General features: G+C 37.1%; 1 protein-coding gene across 1 annotated transcript in view; it reads right to left on the bottom strand.

The window, feature by feature from the left end:
• The window catches only part of LOC150106422 (uncharacterized), a 766385-nt gene that overhangs the window by 187732 nt on the left and 552644 nt on the right, over positions 1 to 26009 (bottom strand). The window contains exon 38 of the mRNA XM_090392993.1: positions 14072 to 14197. Within this exon, the coding sequence (XP_090249119.1) occupies positions 14072 to 14197 (126 nt within the window). The remainder of the gene's footprint in view (positions 1 to 14071; positions 14198 to 26009) is intronic.

The following is a 26009-nucleotide window of genomic DNA, read 5'->3' as shown; positions in this document are numbered from 1 at the left end:
TGGATTTCAGATTGGTCAACTGGATTCAGGATTGGCTGTCCGATAGATATCAGAAAGTTGTGTATGGTGGAGCAATATCAAAGAAGCAGAAGGTTACAAGCGGGGTTCCACAGGGCTCAGTGCTGGGACCTATATTGTTTAACCTTTATATCAATGACATTGTCTGTGGATTGCAAGGGGATATTCAGTTGTTTGCAGATGATGCAAAGCTGGGAAGGGTTATTACTAATAGTGCAGATGTGGTAGCCCTGCAAGATGATTTGAATAAGCTAGACAGATGGGCAAATGAATGGGGTGTCAGTTTAATGCAGCAAAATGTAAGGTCTTGAGGCTTGGGAAATATCGATAGGATGCTGCATACACTATGGGAGTGGTTATACTGGAGGAAGTAGGAGAGACAAGAGATCTGGGGTTGATGATTGATAGAAACCTGAAATTTAGGGGGTATATTGCAAAGGTAGTGACGGTAACACAGAAGATTGCTGCAATAATGAGAAGGACATTGACCTGCAGAGATAAAAGGGTTATCATTTTGTTGTATAAGACTCTGATCAGACCGCACTTAGACTAATGTTCTCAGATCTGGTCTCCAGGATTTGAAGGGGATAAATTAACTGTGGAAAGGGTACAGAGGCGGATAACAAAGATCGTTTCAGGACTGTACGATGTTAGTTATGAGGATCGGCTGAGGGAGTGTGGACTGCAGAGTTTGGCAGATAGAAGAAAGAGAGTTGATATGATTGAGACTTTTAAACTGTTGAGAGATGGTTACAGGGTTGATACTGGGGAGTTCTTTCGCTTGGTTGAACAGCAGGAAGGAGTCATGACAAGGGGCCATCCCTGGAAGTTACGAAAGGAAACTGTGAGAAAGAAGGTGAGGAGTGGTTTCTTTGCATGGAAGGTGGTTGAACCATGGAATGCATTGCCTGATAGAGTGGTGAGAGCGAGAATGGTCAATATGTTTAAGGAGTGGTATGATGGATTTTGTGTTTTCTAAGAGGGACCTCCCTTGACGAGTCTCGATACTTGTATTTCTTAGAAAGGACCTCCCACGATGAGTCTTTTGACTCCATGGAGGCCTGAATAATAATAATAATAATAAAGTGCAACTGATTTTCCAGGGATGTGTATACCTTACTTAGCTGCAGGGCTCACATCTGTGAGCTATTTTTCAAGCAGCACACACTTTTGTATATTCCACATTCGCTAATCTTATTTTTTTTTATGGTCATTTTCTTTTTACTTGCTACATATAAAAAATAATATCAGATTACCCTGGATTGTATCGGATTTTCCAATTCAGCTAATTTTATTTTAGTACAATTTTATTCAGAACACATACACAGAAAGTCTATTAGAAAAAGTATAACAAGTGATTCTTTAAGTCCATGTTTATTTAACATAATCATGGACATGAAAAAATAACAACAGAATTTAAAAAATTCTGTTGTTATTTTGTCTGTGATTAGAGATTAAATAGAATAAAAATCAAAAAAGAAAATTTTAATTTGATTGCATATGCAGATATAGAAATTTAGATGATTTCTAAAAGCAATTATTCCAATTCCAACAGATATACAGCAGTGTTAACATACAATAAGAACTGATTAGATGTAAATTAGAACTAAGTGGAAAAACATTAGCGCAAGTAATGAAGTTTAAATACATAGAAATAATTGCGAACATATAACACAGAACCAAGTAAAAGAATGATCCTTAAAGTTTAATAAAATATCTTTGCTTAAATTCAACAATATGGAAAAATAAAGATCTAACAAAAAAATAAAAATAAATAAAAAAATAGGAATATAGAACTCAGTAGTCTGACCATATAATGGTATATGCATATGAAATAAGAATAGAGAAACATTCAAATACAGCAGATAAATACAACATGCAAAAAAATGAAAACATTTATTATTATCAGTTATTATTATTATTATTATTATTATTATTATTACGGGTATCTCCATGGAGTCAGTAGACTCATCGCGGGAGACCCAAGCTAGCAAAACAATATCTGTCATATCTCTTCTTGAATTCATTTACAGATGAAGAGCTCACAACAAAGTCAGGCAATGAATTCCACTCATTCACCACCCTCCAGGCAAAAAACCTTGTTCTGACACCTTTGTTAACCACACTCTTCTTTAATTTCCAGAGATGACCTCTTGTTCTTCCATCACTATCACACAGCTGAAACATTTCCCCTGCATCAATCCTATAAAAACCTTTTAGTAATTTGAATGTTTCTATCATATCCCCTCTTCTTCGCCTATCAACCAATCTCTGCAATCCACAAGCTCTCAATCTATCAATGTAGGGAGCATTTTTTATATCACTCACCAACTTGGTCACTCTTCTCTGAACCCTCTCCACAGCCTCCTCATCTCCAAGGAATCCAGGTGACCAGACCTGAGCACAGTAATCCAAATGTGGAAGTATCAATGCTTTATAAAGGGGAATAATAACCTCTTTATCTCTGGATGTCAGTGTGTTCCTCAACAACCAAGTAATCCTATGTGCAATCTTGGACACCTTAGCAATGTGTCCTCTGAACTTCATCTCCTTATCTACCAATACCCCTAAGTCCCTAGCCTCATCAATCTCTTGGAGTACCTTTCCATCGATGTAGTACACAGCTGGTAATCTTTTAATCCCAAAATGCAAGACTTTACACTTTTCCACATTGAACTGACATCCATTTTCTTTTGCCCATTTTACCAGCTTATTTAAATCCTCCTGCAAACTTTCAACATCAGCTTGATTTTTTATTGCACTACACAACTTTGCATCATCAGCAAACAACTGAATATCTCCCTTTAAGCCGTTTCCTATATCATTTATATACAAATTAAACAACATTGGCCCAAGCACAGAGCCCTGAGGCACACCACTGGTCACCTGCCTCATTCTGGACTCGGCTCCTCCATACACCACCTTATGGTATCTCTCCCTGAGCCATTCTCCTATCCATATCACCAATTTAATATCCATTCCCATCTGCTCCAATTTGCGTAACAGTGTTCTATGGGGTATCCTGTCAAAAGCCTTAGCAAAATCCAGAAGTACCACTGTGTAGCCAGTTCCTTTGTCCAACTCTGATGTTATTCTATTATGGATAGTTAATAGATTGCTAAGGCAGGATCTACCTTTAACAAAACCATGTTGGCCTCTATAGAGTATCATATCCTGATCCACCCATTCTTGAATTTTGTCTTTAACCAACTTTTCCAATACTTTTACCACTACTCCTGAGATGGTGATTGGTCTGTAATTCAATACTGCAGTTTTAGAGCCACCCTTATGCAAAGGAACCACTTTGCCTAACTTCCACTCCCTAGGGACCATACCAGAGTTCAAACTTAAATTAAATATCCAGGTAAGAGGGGTTGACAATTCATTTGCACATTCACGCAACACCCGAGCTGATATTCCATCTAAGCCTACCACAGTGTTTGCATTTAAGTTTCGCAATATATTTAATACCTCTGATTCTTTAGCTTCAATTCTCACATTAGGTATTGCTATAGGTATAGAGATATCCTCACTTGGGTGATAGACTTTTGAGAAGTGATCACTCAGTAACTCGACTATTACATCTGATTTTGTCACCTCAATACCATCAGCACCCACTAAGGTTATCCTTCCGAAGTCATTCTTCCTCTTACTTGCCACATAGCGGAAGAACTCTTTAGGATTACCCTTGATCTCTTTGGCTAAGGTCTTCTCATAATCTGATTTAGCTTTTCTTACTATGCTGGTAACCTTCCTAGCTTGAGCCTTGTACTGCTCATGGGTGTCCTGATCGCCCTTCTCCTTGTAAATTCTCCATAACATTTTCTTTTTATGTAGTTCAAGCTTGATACTACTGCTCATCCATCTAATGCCTGCCTTGTTTGACCTCCTGACCATGGGGACACAATCTGATATTGCTTTCCTCAGATACCCGCTGATTTTATCCCAAGCACTGCTAACATCTTTCCCTTGCAATATGTTCTGCCATGGGATGGCTGCAAGCTCACTCCGAAGCTTGTTATAATTGCCTAACCTGTAGTTTCGTACATACCCCTTCTTAATAGAAAAATCCACAGATTTTGCAACCTCCCAAGTCAATACCACATGATCGCTTTCACCAACTGGAGGTAACGAGGTCACCTTACTTAAGCATATAACCTCTGAACCAATAACCAGGTCCAACACTCTCACACCACGTGTCCCTTCAGTTACGTGCTGTTTCAAGTAATTATCTCGTAGCAGATGTATGAACTCCATTTCCTTTTTGCTACGTGATATTTCCTCCTTCCAATTGATATCACCATAATTAAAATCCCCCATAATAATCACTAAGCCTTCACTCATTGCACTAAGTTGCTGATGCATGAATTCAATATCTCCCCCTGTACTCCCTGGCCTATAGCAGCATCCAACTGTATATTTGGTTGCATTGGTCACTATTTCGCACCAGACTGCCTCAAATGAACTCTCATTCACATGTCTATCATCATGATATACTACTTTCTTTGGCTGCAACACATCAGCTATCATCAACAGTACTCCTCCTCCTGTTCTATCTTCTCTATCCTCCCTGAAAATACTGTACCCATCACATTCAATTCCAGTGACCACATCTTCTGCTGACAGCCAAGTTTCACTAATGCCTACAACTTTTGGTGAGATTTCACTGACTAATGCCAAAAATTCTTCTCTCTTATTTCTAATGCTTCTAGCATTGGTATACAAAAATTGCAGATTCCCTCTAGATCTTGTACCGGCTTTAGAACTGATATATAAGTCACTAACTACCGTAGTCCTATGCCGATTTTTTTCCCCTCTCTTCTGCCTATAAGGATCAATAAATACACAATCAGTGCTAAAGTTTCTCTCTCTTACACTCAACCTTTTCAATATTAGTTTCCCTGCCCATAATAACCCATAAATGAATCAATAAAAAAAAAAGAGAAGATCGGAATGGAATCAACATGTTCATAGAATGGACCCCCAAAAAAATAGTTCAAGTAACATGAGATTAGAAATCAAATATGAAAAGACTGGTTGGCAGACCAAAAAACAATGAACAGGCTGTCTGTATTGAAGTATTGGAGGCACAACACACACAGTTTGTTCATTGTTTTTTCTAGCTCAAACTAAGAAGAAATGCCATCAAGACTTTAGTCATACAGAAGGTTGGCAGAGATGGTGGTAAGTATATGCTGTTCTAAGTATTCCATATAGAACTTTGCTAGGGTAGAAGAGACAGGTGAACCCATTGCAGTTTAGGTCTCGCCAGTCATACCATTTCTACCATACACAGGGTTCAATGGAAAAAAATGCTGAAGTGTTACATCAGAGCTTTTTTTTTGTTTTTTGTTAGAAAGATTATAATAAGAAAGCTCATATTCATCAACAAATTAAATAGGTATGACTGCCTAAAACTTTGAGTTTTTGGGAAGTTATCCTGTTATTATCCCTGAGGACGGAAGCGTTAATTTTTTTTTTTTTTTTTTTTTTCTAATAGTAGTTTCACACTGCCATTTCTTTGAAATAATGGTTATGTATGAAGCTAACCTCCTGCTTTTAACATTATACAAGGGTGGTCTGAAAAGTTCTCGGCCATCACGGTGACTTGCAGCAGTGATGTAGTGATGAGCGATACCGTGATTTTTCAATCACAGTACGAATTGATACCATAAAGTTTTCATATCAGTAATTTTAAACTGTCAGTAGCTTGTGGCATCCAATAATGTGTTGTGATATGATTTCACATTCACAGTGTTGTATTGAAATCGTGAACAAGGATCATACACAAATTGTGAAATCACATGCACACTTCCACAAAGTAACAGTTGTTACTCATGAATATTAGATATCAGTGAATAAACCACAGTTCGTGAAATATCGCTTCACTAGCTTGCAGTGTTGGTGTTTGTAGTCACAATTCAGAAGCATGTAGTATATTGCAGAATTTCTGCTACGTAATTTAGCATGTGATAATTGCTTTCACGTTGCAGTGATGGATGATCCATGTTAGTAACATGGAGAAAAAAGACAGAAAATATTTCGGTAGAAGAAAAGATGGCAATTCTGTGACGTGTAGATTGGCATGCCGGAACATGTGTGCAATTAGCAAAAGATCTTGGACTCTCTGTGTCTACTTTGAACATGATAGTAAAAAACAGGTCAAGCATTGAACTCAACAATGCAAAGCAATCTGGCGTTATGTAAAAAAAAATGAAAATATATCTGGACATCGGCATACGATGAATTGGATAAACTTGTGGTGGAGTGGTTTGCTCCTACAAGAGCGTCGGGTGTTCCAGTCAATGGTACTATACTCTGAGTGAAAGCCCTTGAATTTGCTGCGAGGTTGAGGATTAATGGTTGTACTGCGTTGAATGGATGGATTGATCGTTTCAAGACTCATCACAACATCGTGTATAATCAAGTGTGTGGAGAAAGTAAATAGTGTTGCAGGGGGAACTGCAAACCAGTGGAAACATGAACTAAAGACTATTATTCAGGACTATGAACCAAAAAATATTTTCAATGTCGATGAAACTTGACTCTTTTATAACATTCTGCCAAGTAAAACATTGTGTTTTAAAGGAGAGAAGTGTCATGGTGAAAATCTCAGCAGGAGAAGGGTAACTGTTTTGCTCATGGTCAATGCTGATGGATCAGAAAATTACCTCCACTGGTAATTGGTAAATTTAAAAAGCCAAAGTATTTTAAGAACATGAAAAATCTGCCTACTAAGTATGATGCCAACAGCACAGCGTGGATGACCAGCAGCATCTTCACATTCACCATGCATGCTCTGGATGCTAAAATGGGGGCAAGTCACCGCAAAATACTACTACTGCTAGACAAATGTTCTGCAGCTCAGAAACATTAGATTAGTGTTCTTTCCCCCTAATGGCACAAGTGAGCTTCAGCCATTAGATCTGGGCATCATCCATGCATTTAAATGGAAATATAGAAAAATGCTTGTTGAAAAAGCTGTGTTTATGCATGATAATGGTACGGACTCAAAACAAATGACCATATCAATCCTTGATGCCATGCATTATGCGGCCAAAACATGATTGCATGTTACTCCTGAAACCATATCCAACTGTTTCCGGAAGGCAGGAGTTACATTTGTGGAAGAGGAGAAACAACTACAGGAGGAAGAAGAAGATATGTCAGAGCCCAACAACTGGTATGTGATGGATGGGGCTTTCTCATTTCAAGACTATGTTGATGCTGGTGTGATCACATCAATGGTACCAAGTGTAGAAGACATCCTTTCCAACCACCTTGGTGAAGAAGACTGTGATCAAGAATCTACCATCCCTACTAGTAAAGAAGCAATGGAAGCTATCTTTGTTTTGAGCGGTATATTGCAAGTGCATCAGGAGACGATGGGACATTTAACGCCATATACATTGTGGAGAGGCAAGTGGAACTTATAAGAGTGCAGAAAAAGCAAAAACAATCAACAATTAAAGTTTTTTTTAAATAGATAAATGTAAGTAATTGTAAATTCATTTATTTTCAGTTATTAAATTTTGTAATCTAGTATGTAGAGTCACATACTAGCAGTAAGTCACCTTTTAGCCTTTTTTTTTAATGTTTTTTACATTTCCTGCTGTTTACACTTTTTTCCATCCATGCCCTGGAAAGCGTAAAAAAGGGGTTTTACTGTATGTGTGTGTGTGTGTGTGTGTGTGTATATATACAGGGTGTTCGGGATAAATTTGACAGTTTCGTAAGGAAAAAGAAAATCTTCTTTGTATCTATTAAATTTAATGAATTGACAAAAAAACATTACAGGCAGAGTTAATTACAATACTATCAACAAGATTTACTCAAAATAACCACCATTAGCATCGATCACAGCTTCAATTCTGCTTCGGAACCTCGAACAAGCTGATGCTACAGTCTCCCTGGGAAGGGCCGCAAAAACTGTTTTAATTTTATCCATTAACTGGGCTTTTGTATTACTGGAAGTGCGATTGGTGTCTTTTTCAACTGCGCCCCATACAAAATAATCCATGGGGTTAAAGGTCTGGGGAGTTTGGAGGCCAAACATTTGGACTGGTGAAGTCGTAGAAATTTTCAGACAACCATTTTTGACTTTTCCCAGAGGTGTGGCAAGGGGCCGAATCCTGCTGCCATACATACGGCCTACCATTGGCTACCCTTGTTATCCAGGGCTTGACTACAGTTAGCAACTCCACGAACAAAGCCCAAATTCCAATGCCAGGGTTCTTAAACACCTGTTCCTGCAGATTTGCGAGGAATTCTGCTGTACGAACGCAATCAGATCGTCTGCTAGGGATCTTTCTTCTTGCTACATCCTCGTAGTCACCATTGCAAGTCTCTAGTTCATGCCTGATTGTTTTTACTATATTCAGGGAGCATTGGGCAGCAGTCGTAATATCCTTATTTTGATGGCGGGCACGAATCATCATGATACAAGTTATTCTCTTCCATGATTCAGGTGGGTTTCAGCTATCCATCCTTTCTGACATCTTGTATATGAATGAAGAAGGGTCCAAACTTTTAAATGAAGAGAAGTGTGTGTTAATACATGTAACTTACGGAAAAATATAATTAATTATAAATATGTCAAATTTATCCCGAACACCCTGTATATATATATATTTATGCATTATTGGCAGCTGGGAGATATAGTGGAGAGAATATGGGAGATTGCAGTTGATGGTTGAGAAATTTAGTGGACACATTGTGAGAATAATACAACTATATTGTATCATCCTCACCCAGAAATGTGGACGACTCTAGATTTAGTCCAGATTAATCAGACAATGAGAAAAGAATTCAAAACGCAGTGTGAGAAAGGATGATGCTCCAAGAGGATGTGAATAAGTGTGTAGATAAAAAGGGAAGGGGATGACTGGGATCAAGAGAAAATAGTTGGATATGAAGTAGGTTCTAAGATGAATAAGCAAAAAAAGAAATGGAATGGCTCGAGTTAAGTATGGAGAAGTAACATCTAATAAGTGGTATTAGTAAGTGAAACATGCTGTAGATCCAGGCATAAGTAAAGTTTCTATATGAATGTAAGAAGTGTAAGAAACAAGGCAAATGAAATGGTTGCATTAATTCAGTCTGCTCACCCAAGAATTGTTGGAATAAGTGAGACACGGTTGGATGAGGATGACATTCTGACAGAAATAGAGATGGAAGGGTATGATGTGCTTTGTGAAGATGGAAAGGGTAAAAAGGGAGGGGAAGTGCTATTGATGATAGAGAAAGAGTTATATCCATAAAAGGTAGAGATGCGAGAGGAAATAGTGCCAGTGGTTTCAAAGCAGTATGGTGTGAGATAGAGGTGAATAGAATGAAATACTCAGTTGGAGGCTGTTATAGAACTGGTAATATGGATGGTAGTGACCATGAAATGTATAATCAAATTAGCTGAGCAAATAAGAAAAGGGTGATTATTATGGTCGATTCTAATTACGGCAATATAGATTGGGATGATGAGATAGCAAAGTAAAGGTAAAGAAAATAAGTTTCTTGAATTTTTGAGGGACAACTACCTCAGACAGTATGCAGCAGAGGGCACACAAGGATTGAGGGTCTTGAATTTGGTCATCTCATCAGAGGATATTGTTATAAATGAGGTGTCAAATTGCCCTACAGTTGGTAAGAGTGACCATGAAGTGATTATCTGGGTGGTTGCCTGCAGTGTGAGGACCTAGGTGAAGAAAGGGTATATGTGGAACTAAAAGGCTGGTGATTATGAGAAGCTCAGGAAACAGCTTTTAGGTATTTCCTGAGTTGTAGTTGGAATGAAGAGATGGCTTGAAGGGAGATCAATGGAGATTGGGTGATATTCAAGAACTTCTATTCTTGAATATCACCCAAGCTGCATTGATCTCCTTTCCAGCCAACTCTTTATCATGTCTAAATGTATTTCAAGGGTCGGAAGGTTAAATAAGGTAAGTATAAAATGGATGAATGAAGAGATTAAGCATGTGATACAGAGGAAAAAGGCATTATGGAAGCAGCATAAGAGGAGTGGTAATAATCAATTCCATGAGGATTACAAAGAACAGGCAAGGAGGGTGACGTGGTTGTAAGGGCAACAAAAGTGAAGTATGAGCAGCAGTTAGCTAACAAAGCCAAAAAGAATCCTAAGGAGTTCTTTTGATATGTAGCCAGCAAAAAAAAAAAAATATATATATATATATATACAGGGTGTTCGGGATAAATTTGACATATTTATAATTAATTATATTTTTCCGTAAGTTACATGTATTAACACACACTTCTCTTCATTTAAAAGTTTGGACCCTTCTTCATTCATATACAAGATGTCAGAAAGGATGGATAGCTGGAACCCACCTGAATCATGGAAGAGAATAACTTGTATCATGATGATTCGTGCCCGCCATCAAAATAAGGATATTACGACTGCTGCCCAATGCTCCCTGAATACAGTAAAAACAATCAGGCATGAACTAGAGACTTGCAATGGTGACTACGAGGATGTAGCAAGAAGAAAGATCCCTAGCAGACGATCTGATTGCGTTCGTACAGCAGAATTCCTCGCAAATCTGCAGGAACAGGTGTTGAAGAACCCTGGCATTGGAATTCGGGCTTTGTTCGTGGAGTTGCTAACTGTAGTCAAGCCCTGGATAACAAGGGTAGCCAATGGTAGGCCGTATGTATGGCAGCAGGATTCGGCCCCTTGCCACACCTCTGGGAAAAGTCAAAAATGGTTGTCTGAAAATTTCTACGACTTCACCAGTCCAAATGTTTGGCCTCCAAACTCCCCAGACCTTAACCCCATGGATTATTTTGTATGGGGCGCAGTTGAAAAAGACACCAATCGCACTTCCAGTAATACAAAAGCCCAGTTAATGGATAAAATTAAAACAGTTTTTGCGGCCCTTCCCAGGGAGACTGTAGCATCAGCTTGTTTGAGGTTCCAAAGCAGAATTGAAGCTGTGATCGATGCTAATGGTGGTTATTTTGAGTAAATCTTGTTGATAGTATTGTAATTAACTCTGCCTGTAATGTTTTTTTGTCAATTCATTAAATTTAATAGATACAAAGAAGATTTTCTTTTTCCTTACGAAACTGTCAAATTTATCCCGAACACCCTGTATATTATGGATATATGATGCAGATTGGAGAAAATGGTATAAGAACAACTGCTGCAGAGGATATAGTTGAGATATTTAATGAGCAGTTCATAAAGATTATTCATTCTTGTGAATGTGACATCATGGAGAGTTTGAGAGCAGTTGATGAAGAGGAGAGACTGACTGTAAGCAAGCAAAGAGGCATATGGGGAATTGAACAAACTTGATGTTAATCAGGATGTGGGACTTTATAATATATCACCACATATTTTAAAGAAATGTGCAGGGAGTTGGCATCTGTCTTGACATTTTTTTTTAATATGAGTTTTGCAGTGTTTTTTTTTAATACGAGTTTTTGGAACTTGACCACGATCCAGGTCAAAATCCAAAAGGAGTGGAAGGAAGGCAAGATTGTGCCACTTCATAAGGGAGGTGACAGAACTCAACCATCAAATAATAGGCCTATCTGTGTGTTAGGTGTTGTGGTTAAAGTGTTGGAGAGGCTGGTGAGAACCAGGATCCAGCATTGGGCTGATAAGAATAGTATTATCTTTGATGGACAGCATGGATTTGCTAAAGGGAGGTCATGTTTTAGTACTCTACTTAATTATTACAATAAGGTGAAGACTTCATTGGACAAAGGAGATGGATATTTGGTAGTATACTTAGATTTTGCAAAGGCTTTTTGATAGATTACTGCATGATAGGTTAATAGTCAAACTAGAGTGGATAGGGCTGGATATTAGACTAATGCATTGGATTGGAGACTGGCTATCTGATAGTTATCAATAAGATGTTTATGGGGGAATAATATCCTGGAAGAAGAAAATCACTAGTGCTGTGCTTCAGGGGTCTGTTTTAGGGCCATTGCTGTTTAACCTGTATCTTAATGATTTTGGAGAAGTTTTGGATATGGATATTCAGTTGTTTGCAGATGATGCAAAGTTGAGACGAATTATGAGGAGTAGAGCAGATGTGTGGAAAGGCTTTTGTGTTTGCCATACATGTCAATTTATTTTTAATGGTGTTGATGAGAACACAGACTGATAAGAAAATAATATTATTAACTTATTTGACAATATTTTACTGGTATTATATATCCATCATCTTCAGAGCACAAAAACAGTTTGTCACATATATATGAAACAACAATAATCTGGTATAACAATGGGACTAGTTTAGTCTTTGTATCGTCTGTTGCAACTGTTTAAAGTACTAATTGGACACTGTCTATGTAAAAAAAACAAACAGAGAAAGCAGGTATTAATTACTTATTGACTACCAAAAATTTGGGAGACAATCATCCTAAGACCTTTTTTCCAACATAGATGGTGCCTAATTAGTCTTTGTTGTCCATTGTAACTGTTTAAACCATTGTTATACCAGATTGTTGTTTTGCACACTGTGACAAACTTTTTTTTTACTCTGGAGATGCTGGATATAATACCAGTGAAATATCAGCAAATAAGTTAATAAATAGTATTATTTTCTTATCAGGCTGTGTTCTCATCAATACCATTAAAAATAAATTAACAAGTAGAGGAGATGTTGTGGATTTACAAGAAGACTTGAATAGATTGAGTGGGGGATGAGAGTTGAATGTCGCAAAATGTAAGGTTTTAAAATTTGGAAAACAAAGATGGGATGTAGAATTTACATTTGGTGGAGATACATTGTTGGAGGTGGAGGAAATAAGAGATCTTGGAGTGATGTTGGATAAGGATCTAAAATTTAGAGGACACTGACTTGTAGAAATAAGGAGATCCTTGTTCCATTGTATAAGGCTCTGATTAGACCAACATGGACTACTGTGCGCAGATTTGGTCACCTAGTTTTCAAAGGGATGAACAGATGTTGGAAAGGATCCAGAGGCAACTGATAAAGGTAGTTTCTGATCTTTGGAATGTTGAAAATGAGGAAAGTTGAGAAGATGCAATTTACAGAGTCTAGTAGATAGGAGGAAGAGGGATGATATGATATACGTACAAGTAGGTAGGGGCTGTTATAGGATAAATGTTGGAGAGGTTTTACAGCAAATGGTGGGAGCTCAGGGAGAACAAGAAGTTGTCCTTGGAAGCTGTATACAGAGGATGTGAACAAGGGAGTGAGAAACAGGTTTTTTGTATGCAGAGTTCTGAATGATTCGAATGCCTTGCTAGAGAGTGTGGTGTCTGCAGAGAATTTGAATATGTTTAAGGCAAAGTATGATGAGCTATGTGAATGACAAAGGGACCTCCTAGATGAATCTTTGACTCCATGTGGGGGGGGGGGTCTTAGGGTAATAATAATAATAAACAAGCCTGATGGATAAGACAAAGAAGAGCGATTTGATAGAGACGTGTAGGTTACCGAGGAATACAGAAGTGGTTATTCATAGAGTATAAAGGAGGGGAACAGAGAGAGAGAAATATGGATGGGAAAACAAGAGGCCACCTCTGGAAAGTGTACAGTGTGTATGTGAGAAGATTTTTTGCTTGGAGGGGTGAGAGTGGATATACAAGTGGTGAGTGTAGAAGCCATAAATGAATTAAAGGCTTAATATTATGAACACTTTATTAAGTATACTGATGATAATGATCATGGCTCAATAAATTATGCAAAATCCTACTATTCACCCAAGATCTCCTTTTTTTTTTTTTTTTTTAATGGTATGTTCCAATATATCAACAGGAGTTCCGAAAACTAATCAGTGATGCTCCATCTGTGTTTTTTAAAGCTAAAAACATTTTGTTTAAAAGGCTATTTTTATGTTATTTTGTATTTTATTAAATATAAAATATCTTTTGTATTTAATAAAAATATAAAATATATTTTGTATTTTTATTAAATACAAAATATTCTATTTTGTCAGGTCTGCAGCTACTTTGCAGTCTGGCAAAATTCACTCGCCAATGATTGAGTTAGCAAGCATATTTGTCAAACCTAATAATAATAATATTGCTTCAAAAGTCAGTAGTCAAAACTGGTACCTTCAGTTTGATAATTGAGAGCCACCATTTGAATTCCAAATGCCCAAAAGATGACAGGATTAAAATTTGAAGAATCTATCCTCATTCCAGCTGGGTAAGTCCTCATCAATTGTGTTTCACAATAAGTGGTAAAATTAAGGAATCTTAACTTAATTATTATAATATTTTACTGACAAATTAATTTTATATACCTTTACACATAATATATTAAGATATAAAATATGAGCAGTGAATAAAAATAGTGGCAATTTATGATGCACAGTATAAATTTATTTCAATGAAAATAACATTTTATAATGTCATTTTAATTATGCCTTCAAATATAATCATCACATCAATCTTTTCTTCACATTTTGGGAAGCAATGGATACCATTTGCAGATTAATCAGTAGTCCAAAGAAACCAATACTGCTCACATTATATCCTATTCAAAACTATTCTGCTTTGAAGGGACTCTTCCATCTTTAGAAAAAGATCGACTTGACACTAGCTGATGTCTAGAGAATAGTGGAGCCTGTGTAGCTTGGTGGAAGTGGTGCTCACACTACTCAGTGTTAAACCGCCCAAAGACACAGTTAAGTTCAATTAAAGATACCAAGATATTATATACTTGGTTTAATCCTTTATCCAAGTGTAAGCAAACAAGTTTGCACCTGAACTATTTTCAGAACTGGAGCAACTCGTATATTAAAGCTAATGACTTCACATCACTTGCTTTAGTATTCCATAATAATGCAAAGCACATCTCCTTGCGGACATGTATAATGCAATGCATTATGAGATCCAGACCGGTTTGACCTTTATTGAGGTCTTATCAGTGGGAGCCAGACCCAGAGGTGATACTAAGCTTGAATGCAGAAGTTTGGCTACTTGTATATGAAAATATGACTTCTGATGATGGTAGTTGCAGTTCGCTGTAGTTGGTGGATTAGTGGTGGAGACAGAGAGTGGTAGAGTAGATGTTCCTCCCTCAATGTCTTTGGACACCTTGGAAGTGTCACATAATAATAATAATATAGAAAATGTTCTACAGTTTTCATCTTCTTTATATGAGATGCCCCACTCCTGAAAATAGTTCAGGTGCAAACTTGTTTGCTTACACTTAGATAAAAGATTAAACCAAGTATATAATTTCTTGGTATCTTTAATTTATAGTATAACCAAGTGTCATACTATAAATATATATATAGTATTCCAAAGACTTAAGTTCAGGTCTAGTCGCCAACTAGAGGAACATTTTGCCAGCCTGGTTGGCTGAGTTGTTAGCATATCCACTCTCCAAACAAAAGGATAAGGGTTCGAATCCCGTCATGGGCATGGATGTTCGTAATTGTTTGAGAAAATACCAGTGGTGGTAAGCAGTGATGATGATAGTAGTTGCAGTTCACTGTAGTTGATGGATTAGTGGTGGAGACGGAGAGTGGTAGAGTAGGTGTCCTCCCTCAACGAGTCTTTGGACTCCTTGGAAGTATCACGTAATAATAATAATAATATAGAAAATATTCTACAGTTTTCATCTTCTGCTGTGCTAAAAGCTCTTTCATCAGCCTTGATACATGGTAGCAAGCAATGTCTTTCAACAGAAATGGTGGGACAACAGTTTGGTTTAGTAATTACTTGTTTGTCACCAGTTTGCTTTAGTAATCTACTTACTTATTACAATAAAGTAACTGCTTCCTTGGAGGAGAAGCATACACAGTAATATAACTCAGATTTCGCAAAGGCTTTTGATAGAGTACCTCATGATAAATTGATAGTCAAACTAGAGCAGATGGGGTTGGATATTAGATTATTGCATTGGATTGGCTGGCTATCTGACAGGTATCAACAAGTTGTACATGAGGGAGTGATATTAAGGAAGAGGAAAGTCAATAGTGGAGTGCCTCAAGGGGGTCTGTTTTGGGGTCATTACTGTTTAACTTGTATATTAGCGATATAGGTGAAGATTTGGATGGAGATATTCAGTTGTTTGCAGATGATGCAAGTTGGGATGAACCATAAAGAGTAGTGAAGATGTTGTGGCCTTGCAAGAAGACTTGAATAAAGTGAGTGGTTTGGCACGGAAATGGGGATGCGAGTTCAATGTTGCAAAATGTAAGGTTTTAAAATTTGGAAAACAAAGGTGGGATGCAGAATTTATGCTTGGTGAGAATATATTGTTGGAAGTAGAGGAAATAAGAGATCTGGGGGTGATAGTGGATAAGGATCTAAAATTTAGGGGACACATCGCCAAAATTGTGAAGACAACACAAAGACTTCTGGGAATGATGCGGAGGACGCTGACGTGTAGAAGTAGGGAGATTCTTGTTCAGTTGTATAAGGCTTTGATTAGGCCACACATGGACTATTGTGCCCAGATTTGGTCACCTGGTTTTCAGAAGGATGAAGAGATGTTGGAAAGGGTCCAAAGGCGATTGACTAAAGTAGTTTCTCACCTCTGGAATGTCGAGTATGAGGAAAGATTGAGAAGATGTAATTTGCAGAGTCTGGTGGACAGGAGGAAGAGGGGGAGATATGATAGAGACCTACAAGTTGGTAAGGGGATTGTTATAGGAACAATACTGGAGAAGTTCTACAGAAAATAGTGGGAGATCGGGGGAGAACTAGAGGTCATCCCTGGAAACTGTATAAAGAGGGTGTGAGTAGGGGAGTGAGAGGCAGGTTTTTTTCGTGCAGAGTTGTGAATGATTGGAATGCCTTGCCTGAGAGTGTGGTGTCTGAAAGTTGTTTGAATATGTTCAAGGCACGATATGATGAGATGTGTGTGTGTGTGTGATAAAAGGACCTCCCAGATGAGGCTTTGACTCCACGAGGTCTTGGGGTAATAATAATAATAATAATAATAATAATAACAGTAATGAAATGCACATTTTATTGCATTATCAAATGGATGATGTTCTAGAAATGCTCTTATTACTCCAGAATGACAATTCAACCTTCAGGAAAACAATATAATGGAGGATGATATCACTATCATCAAGCATAATTAATCAGTAACTTTCACATTACTCAGTTCCTGTAGAAGTTTCTTTAACCAAGGAGAACATGGATAGCACCATTTCTTCAACTGGCATTTGAGGTTGGGTTCATAAGGCCATACCCACATTTTGTCAAGTAGTATATGCTGCAGGAATACATACCCTTTATTGAAGTAACTTTCAAGATGGAAGTAGCTTTATAGATACTTAAATGGCTTACATATGTAATATGGACATCATCTGGGAGAAAGACCAGTAACTACATTTAAAACATGAATCATAAGAATGAGTCACAGGACATGTGCTTACTAGCTCATGTTTCAGTTACAGCTGAGTTGACTGGATTACATTAATGGAGTTCAAAGGAACAATTATAAAAGTATGAACAGGTCAAAAATAAATAAATAAAAACAAAACAAAACAGAATAAAATAAAATAAATTATGTTAATGGTAATCACTTCCCAATACCTGGACACTGGCATACAGTCAAAGTGGTTAAGGTTCAGATGATTTCATAGCATTTCACTTATTTCAAGAAAAATACAACCAAATCTGAACCTGCTGGAATGAAGACTCTTTGCTTAGTTTCAAAGAACTCTGTGCCTAGTGTCAACAGCATGAGAAGCAAGGCCAAATTTGTCAGATTCCAACAATGCAATATAGTCTTGCTGTTCTTGGATTTTAATCAAAACAGAGCAATCAGTCTGTCCAAAACAGCAAAGATGACAGCAGGGTACTCGGTAATTACTTGGTAATGAGAGAGAGAGGTGCTAATGTATCCTTTGTAAATAGTAAGAAAGAAAACAGTTTCCAAGCTGGTTTCAAGGAAGTGTATACGAATTTGTGAAGAATCTGTGCTACTTGTTCAGATGTTCTTTTAAGGTAGGGTATTGAATTTTTTTTTCACTGGATTGTAGTCTGGTCAACAGATGGTAATTATCTATAATATTTTGAATGGCAGTTTCATTGTACCCATTAGACATAAAATTGCTTTTATATTTTATTCAATTCATCTAACAAAAGGGAATCAGAAGAGCATCATATGAGCTCTATACACCAACTTTTCATAATACCTATCTTCTGTGATAAATGATTGTGCAAGGATGAGTGAATGTATCTAGTAGGAAAGGCTGATTTTTGGTGAAATGAAAATTCAAGACTCCCTGTAGGATTTCAAATTATTAAGGAATCCTAAAAAGGGTAAACAGTTGTTGAATTCACATTCAATAGTGAATTTGATATGGAGATACAGAGAGTATTTTTTTTCCAGAACTGAAGTAATTCTGGTTCCAGATAGGACTAGACTACAAAGATATTGTAAATAAATAGAGATATATATGAGGTTGAATAAAAATACTGTGAAATATTGATTTTCTAGATGATTATAAAATAATTATTATAAATAAATAATGATTATAAAATAATCAGTTAAAAGTGTTGAGATATGACTACCAACGGTGACCTTTGGGGAATGAGGTGGAGTCTGTTGCACTACGTGTAGGTTTGAGGTTGATCAAATTCTGCAGTTATGGTTATTCACAGCACTGTCAGAGGGAAGTGAGCTTCATCAATCCAAAAAATGTTCCATGGCCAGTTGTTGTCCAATTCAGTCCAAGCAAGAAACTGTAGGGCAAATGTTTCTTGTGCACTCCAGTCAGGATTAAATAATTGCTGAAGTGGGAAATTCTGTAAGGATAACAGTGCAGAATTTGCCTTACGACTTAATGAACCATGCTTATGGGTTTGTCTAAAGACCACACAATGCAATACACCATGCACTGCTGCTTCCTATGCCATTTACCATCCTTTCTTGCTCTAACCCTGTGGTTACTTCCCCCCACTGTCTGCTATCCTCTACCAGGTTTGACATCTAAGGAACCCATCTCTTCAAATTTCCAGATAATGTTCACAACTTAATAAGAAGTACACAATCCTTTGGTAATGGTGACATTACACTTTAACATGTTGTCTGCTGACATGCAATGAACTGATGCATTCGACAGCAACTATGTTATTGGGACATTTGTCATTTGTATAAATGGTACAGTCCCAGCATTTTGCTGCATACCAAGAGTATCATACATAATTTACACAAATTGGTTTTTGCACAAAATAAAATTCCATTGCTGCACACATTACCATGTTAAATATTAAATCATTCTGCTGAGTAGTTACCCAGTTGCAGCCTTTTTAAATGTGAACATGAATTATAATTACTCTGTATATCAAACAGTATATATCTTTTTACTTTGTCAAATACTTTTTTCATAATCTATAAACAGAAGATGAGTTTCTAAATTAAATTCTCTTCTATTCTCTGTAAGTAGTTTTAAACAAAAAGTTGTCCATTGCAGTGTCCTTTTGTAAATCCATTTTGACAGTCTAATAATATTATTTCATTGCATATTTAAAATTTTTCATTAAGTATTCTACTGTATATTTTGTAACATGTATTCAATAAACTAATACTTCTGCAGATGGCTGGTTTTCTTTTATTATTATTATTATTAAGAGAGACCTCCAGGGAGTCAGGGACTCCTCAAGGGAAGCCAGTATAACTCTTTCAGAAGTTTGTGTGTCTCAATCATATCACCTCTTTTTTTCCTGTTTGCTAGTGTCTACAGTCTAAAAATTCTCAATCTGTCTTCATAATAAGTATTCCATAACCCATCAGGATTGTGGAATACTGATTATGAAGACAGATTGTCAGCAGAATAATTTTTAACACTCTCCTTTGCACTCTCTTCACAGTATCAGAATCATAACAGAAACCAGACCTGCACACAATAGTCCAAGTGAAGTCTTATTTAGACCTTGTAAAGAGGCAAAATGACATCCTTATCTTTACATGTCAAAGTTTGTTTCAGCATTGCAAGTATCTTTTGAGTTGTATTTGCAATCTTTGCTACATGGCCCTAAACTTCAACTTCCCAACTATTAACACTCCAAAATCCCTGACCAGATCAGTTTCTTCCAGCATAATCCCACCAACATAATATGACATTGGATATCTAATCATGCCAAAGTGCATGAATTTACATTTACTGACACTGAACTGACAACTTCCCATATCCTCAATTCCAGCCTATTCAAAGCATTCTTCAAGTACTTCATATTAGCTTCATTCCTGATTACCTTGGCTATCTTTGCATCATCAGTAAATAGCTTTATGTCACATGTCAAATTCTTCCCAATGTCATTAATGTACAGATTGAATAACAGTGGACCAATCACTGACCTTTGTGGTACACCATTGGTTATTTCTATTTATTTATTTTATTTTTTGTTTTTATTAATCTTTGTACTGGTTATGGGCAGTACTACTCTTACATCACATCCAGACTTGATATAGGCCTAAGCCTTTGTCAGGAGATTAAAGCAGCTCTTCCATCCAATTTCTCTGCCTCCGGACCTAATGGCTTTCCTGCGTCTAGGCTTCGGAAGGTGCCATTGAAGATTCTTCAAGACTTAGTGAACATTCTCCTTTCCAGTAAAGTAATACCACCATACTTACGTGCTTCAAGAACTATCTTCATTCCGAAGAAAGAAACTTCAAGCTGTGCATCAGACTTTAGACCTATTACCATTTCCCCTGTGTTACTTAGACTCTATCATAAAATATTAGTTAAACGACTTCAGCAACATATACAGCATGATTATAGACAGAGAGCTTTTGTCCCTTCGGACGGCTGTGCCGAGATTATATATCTTCTTTCTTCTCTTCTCTTTGATTCCCAACGCCACCTTAAGCCTCTATATATGGCGTCGCTGGATCTCCAAAAGGCCTTTGATAGTGTCTCCCTTCCTGCTCTCCTTCGAGCACTGTCTATTGCTGGATGTCCAGAAGCCTTTCTTTCCCATGTTATGGAGCTATACTTGGGTAGCTCCATCACTATCACTACTGGGTCTCATGCACTTCTATTCCTGCAGTGCGGGGTGTTACCAAGGTGATCCTCTATCTCCCCTTTTCTTTAACTGCGTCTTCCTAGCCATATCGACTACTCTCTAGGCGCTCCTTCCTTTAATGCTATGGCCTTTGCGGATGATCTTATTCTCGTAGCCTCTACTAAGATAGGCTTGCAAGAACTCCTTGACTGGGCAGTTGACTTTTTCTCTATTCGAGGCCTTTCTATTAATGTAGAGAAGTCCTGCTCTTTAGCTCTTGTCCCCTCTGGTCGTGACAAGAAGCTTAAGGTCGTGACTATAGAGTTTTCCCTGCACGGGAGGCCGTTGCATGCTTTGGCCATCCTGGAAGAGTGGAGATACCTTGGTATCATGTTCACCCCAAAGGGAAGGTCTTCTGTCCCTTCTATCCTAGAAGCTGGGATCGCTTCTTTGAGGAAAGCTCCTCTCAAGCCCCAGCAAAGACTCTTTCTCCTTTCCCACTATCTCCTACGTTGCTTTTACCACGAGTTGGGGCTTGGCAGGACTTATATTGGTACTGTCCCGAATGGACAGAGCTATCCATTCAGCCGTGAGATCATGGCTCCGACTGCTGCCTGACACTCCTACTGCATATTTCCATGTGAGGGTGAAGGATGGTGGGCTTGGGGTTCCATCACTTAGATGGCTGATCCCACGCCTGTGGCTGTCAAGAATCGCGCAGTTACAACTATTCTGCAGATCCCCCATCTGCAGAGAGGTTTTCTATAGCCCATTAATACAAGAAGACCTTAGGCAGGCTAAAGGCTGGTCCCATTATCAAGGTCCTTTAATCAAGTCAGCACCCGCAGAATACAAGAGATGGGCATCTCTGTTGCACTGTTCTGTAGATGCTGCTCCTTTAAAGGAGTCATACCTGGTGCCTCCCAGGCATGATTGGGTAAAGGATGGTACCAGACTCCAGACTTCTCCCTGGGTTTGAGTATATTGACCTTATCAGGATGAGGATCAATGCCCTGCCTACTCAAGCCCACACAGCTCTATGGGGTAGTGACGACTCTAACTGTAGGGCTGGCTACCACTACAGTGAGACATTGTCTTAGGTAATGTCTCACTGTAGAGGCAAAATGACTTCCTTATCCTTACATGTCAATGTTCGTTTCAACATCACCATTATTCTCCAAGTTGTATTTGCAATTTTTGTTATTTGATTTTTGAACTTCAACTTTCTATCAACCATAACTCTAAGATCTCTAGCCTCATCAGTTACTCCAAGCATAATTCCATAAAATATACTGTTGGATATTGCATCGCACTGAAGTGCATAACTTTACATTTACTAATACTGAATTGAGAACCATTATCCTTTGCCCACACTTTCAGCCTATTCAAATCACCCTGTATATGCTATATATCAATAGCATCTCTAATTGCTCTGCTTATCTTTGCATCATCAACAAACAACTGAAGATCTCCTGTCAGTTCCTTTCCAATATCATTAATGTATAGATTAAATAACAATGATCCAAGGACTGATCCCTGGGATACACCACTGGTCACTTTAAATCTAGCAGATTCACATCACCCATATCACAGTTTCCACTTTTCACATCCTGCTTTCTGATAACTGTTCATCAGCTACCCACTTATCCAATCAAAATGTGTTACTCTAAGCATACAATATAATATACAATCTAATACAAAAAATAATAAACAATATAATATACAGCATTACAATTCTGTACTCCAAAGCAAACTTTGTACTTAAAATATACAACATTAGCACCAGAGGAAGATTAAGGAGGACTATTTGTATTACTTTAATATATATTTTTTAATTTTTTTTCATTTATTTTTTTCAAAATCTGGAAATTCTGCTCTACAGACCAAACATGGAACTTCTTCAAATAGCGTCAGCATCCAATAAGCAGGGAGCATTGGTATCACACAGGGAGAAAACTCATCTCCCACTTAAATACACATTAACATTCTTAAACTTTGCATTATGAACATATAACTGACTATTCCCCCCTCCTTTATTCCAATCACATATGACATCATTCATAGGAGGTGGAATAATATCTGATTCATGAAGTTATGAATGACCTTTGTAACCTTCATTTTCTGGGATCACACAGGGATTGTACTTCTTTCCAACACACATCCTTCTGGTATCCACAGTTAACTTCCTATCCATCTCGCTTATAAATTATGCACACCCCTGTCAAATGTTTTGGAAAAGTTATAAACACTAATATGAACTGCCCTTGTTTCTTGCTCTGTCATAAAATGCAAATGAATTGCTAAATAAAAACATCTAGTAACACACCAATACTAATTATCAACTGCTCTCTGGCATCTTCACCAGCCTGGATAGCATCCCTACTCACTTACTAATGAACCACTGGTTTGAATCCTGCAGTGGCATGGATATTTGTGAATGCCTTTAGGTGGTAGATAATTTTCACTATTCAGTATGACAGAGTTCCATGTTTGGTCTTTAGACCAGGATCTCTAAATTATATAACCCTTAAACCATCTATGATAATATTAGGTTTACTTTTAGTAAGTAAGATGCATATACTTAAAAAAAAAAAAAAAACACCTTAAAACACAGATTATATAAGTTTAACTACAATTATAAACATAAATATAGAACTATTATTTATATGGCTATTTTAGCCTGTTTTCGTTTAGGAGTGTCCCTTATTTTAAATACATTGGCTTTTTACTCAAGCATTTTAAGGGCATTATAAGTGTATTTTAAAGGTATATATATATATATGCAGACTAATAGAGGAAGAAATTTTGCGCATACCTTGTTTGAATGTTAGGATGTCTTCATTTTTCGTACTTCTGCTGTTAGGCTGTTAAAGGAGGGGGAGGATAGGAAACATGGGGGGGTGTTTGAGGCAAAGTGGGAAGATTAAATTAGAAAACCTGGTTTTTTTTTAAATAATATATATATATATATATATATATATATATATAATAAAATAAGATTATACAAGGTATAATCATATTACCTTGATGGACCTGTGTTTCATTCAGGATTTCTCCATGAGTGCAGGTCACAAAGATGCCTCCAACGATCTCGATCTTGAGCCTCTCTCTTCCATGTTATACTCATAGATTTCACTAGTGGATCTTCCCATCTTGTAGGTGGTCTTCCTGCTTTTCTCTTTATTCTTAGTTGCCAGTTGAGTATTCTATTTGTCCATCTGTTAACCCTGAGTCTGGCTATGTGACCTGCCCATCTCATCTTGCTTTCATATAACTGCAGTTACCACATCTTTTATGCCTGATCTCTTTCTTAGTTCCGTGTTTCTAACATGTTCCATTTTGCTGATGTTACAAATCCTGCATTCTATTGCACACTGAGTTATTCTGAGAGTCTCTTCTTCTTTTCTTGTCGTGTTTCATGTTTCTGATCCATATGTGAGTGATGGAAGAATGTCACTATTAAATAGTTTTGCCTTCACAGAAATGTCAAGATTTGGATCAGTAAGTGTTTCTTTTAGTCTGTTGAATGCAGCTTTGCAGCATTCAAAAGAATGCAGCCATGCAGCTTTCTTTCTTTTTGCTAGTTCTTCATATAAATCATTATTCATTTTTATTGTTTGTCCTAGGTAATTGTAGGAGTCAACTTGTTCTATAGGGATGTTATCAATACATAGGTGACTGTCACTTGTGTAGATGTTTTTGATCCATTTTTTTTTTTCTAGCTTCATTTCTAAGCCTATTTTACTGCTGTTTGTGTATATTTTTTCACCCATTTCTTCTAGGTCTTTTGGGTTGTGGGATATCAGTACTAGATCATCGGCAAACATAAGGATTTGTAGTTTTTCACCATCTATGTTTATTCCTCCGTTTAGGTCTATTTTTTTCAGCATGTATTCTAAAGTGCTGGTAAATAGATTTGGGATGATCACATTGCCTTGACGGATCCCTCTCTTTATATCTATATTTATAGGTTGATCAAATAGGGTTATTTGTGTGGTCTGATTTTTGTTAATTTCTTTTATCACGTGGATGTAAGTAGGGTCCACATTTATTTCCAGTAAGGCACTGATGACTGCATTGTGTTCTATGGTATCAAATGCTTTTTTTTAAATCAATAAAGAGGAAACATAGAGGGATTCGGTATTCTCTGCATTTTTCTGTTAGTTGTGAAATTACCTGGATATGATCTATTGTGGAGAAGTCTCTTCTGAATCCTGCCTGCTCTCTACTGGAGTTGTCTTCGAGAGCGTTTTGGATTCTATTCAGTATTACTCTGTTCATGATTTTATATATGTGAGAGAGTAGACAGATTGGATGATAGTTTTTTTTATGTCTTCCTTGTTCCCTTTTTTGAATAGAAGTATGGTTTTGGAGGTCTTCCATTCCTCGGGAATCTTTCTTTCTTTGAAGTACTATATGAATCTGGAAGCCAATGCTTTGAAAATAATTGATCCACCTTGTTGGATTTTTTCAGCCTTAACATGATCAAGTCCTGAGGCTTTACTCATTTTCTTAAGGGCATGTTCTATTTCTTCTGGAAGTACATCTGGTATATTGCTTGGTTTTGGAATGATAGGTTCTGAAACTTGGCACTCAGTTGCATAGAGATCATTATAAAAATTCTGCACAATGTCTTCTATCCTTTTTCTATGAGTATATGTTTTTCTCCATTTTTGATCCTGTAAAGCAGATGGAATTGACTGTTTAAAATTTAAGTCTTTCTCTATTTTTTTCAGGCTGGTTTTGCCTGCACTGCTTCTCTTAGTTTTTGTATCCTGAAAGCTTTGTAGTCTTCTGGAATTCTTTTCCTTAGTAACTTACAGATAATTTTGTATTCTAGAAAATTTTCTTCAGTTCTTTTATCTTTTTCAGTAGTTCTATAGTTTGAGGCGAGAGTCATTCTCTTTTCTTTTGTTTCACAGGAATTTCAGATTTTTTCTTGCACTCATTGAATTTATTAATAAAGTCAATATAGTCATCATTTATATAACAGTTCTTAATAGTCCATTCAGTCTCTTCTATGCACTTCCTGAACTTGTGGTAGTCTATTTGTGTTGTCTTTTGTGGTTTGATG

Source organism: Typopeltis vanoorti, chromosome 5 (genome assembly GCF_054136105.1).
Source record: "Typopeltis vanoorti isolate ZY-2024b chromosome 5, IOZ_Tvanoo_1.0, whole genome shotgun sequence".
Taxonomy (NCBI): domain Eukaryota; kingdom Metazoa; phylum Arthropoda; class Arachnida; order Uropygi; family Thelyphonidae; genus Typopeltis; species Typopeltis vanoorti.
Note: the sequence above shows the minus strand (reverse complement) of the source record. Positions and strands in the feature narration are given on the sequence as shown.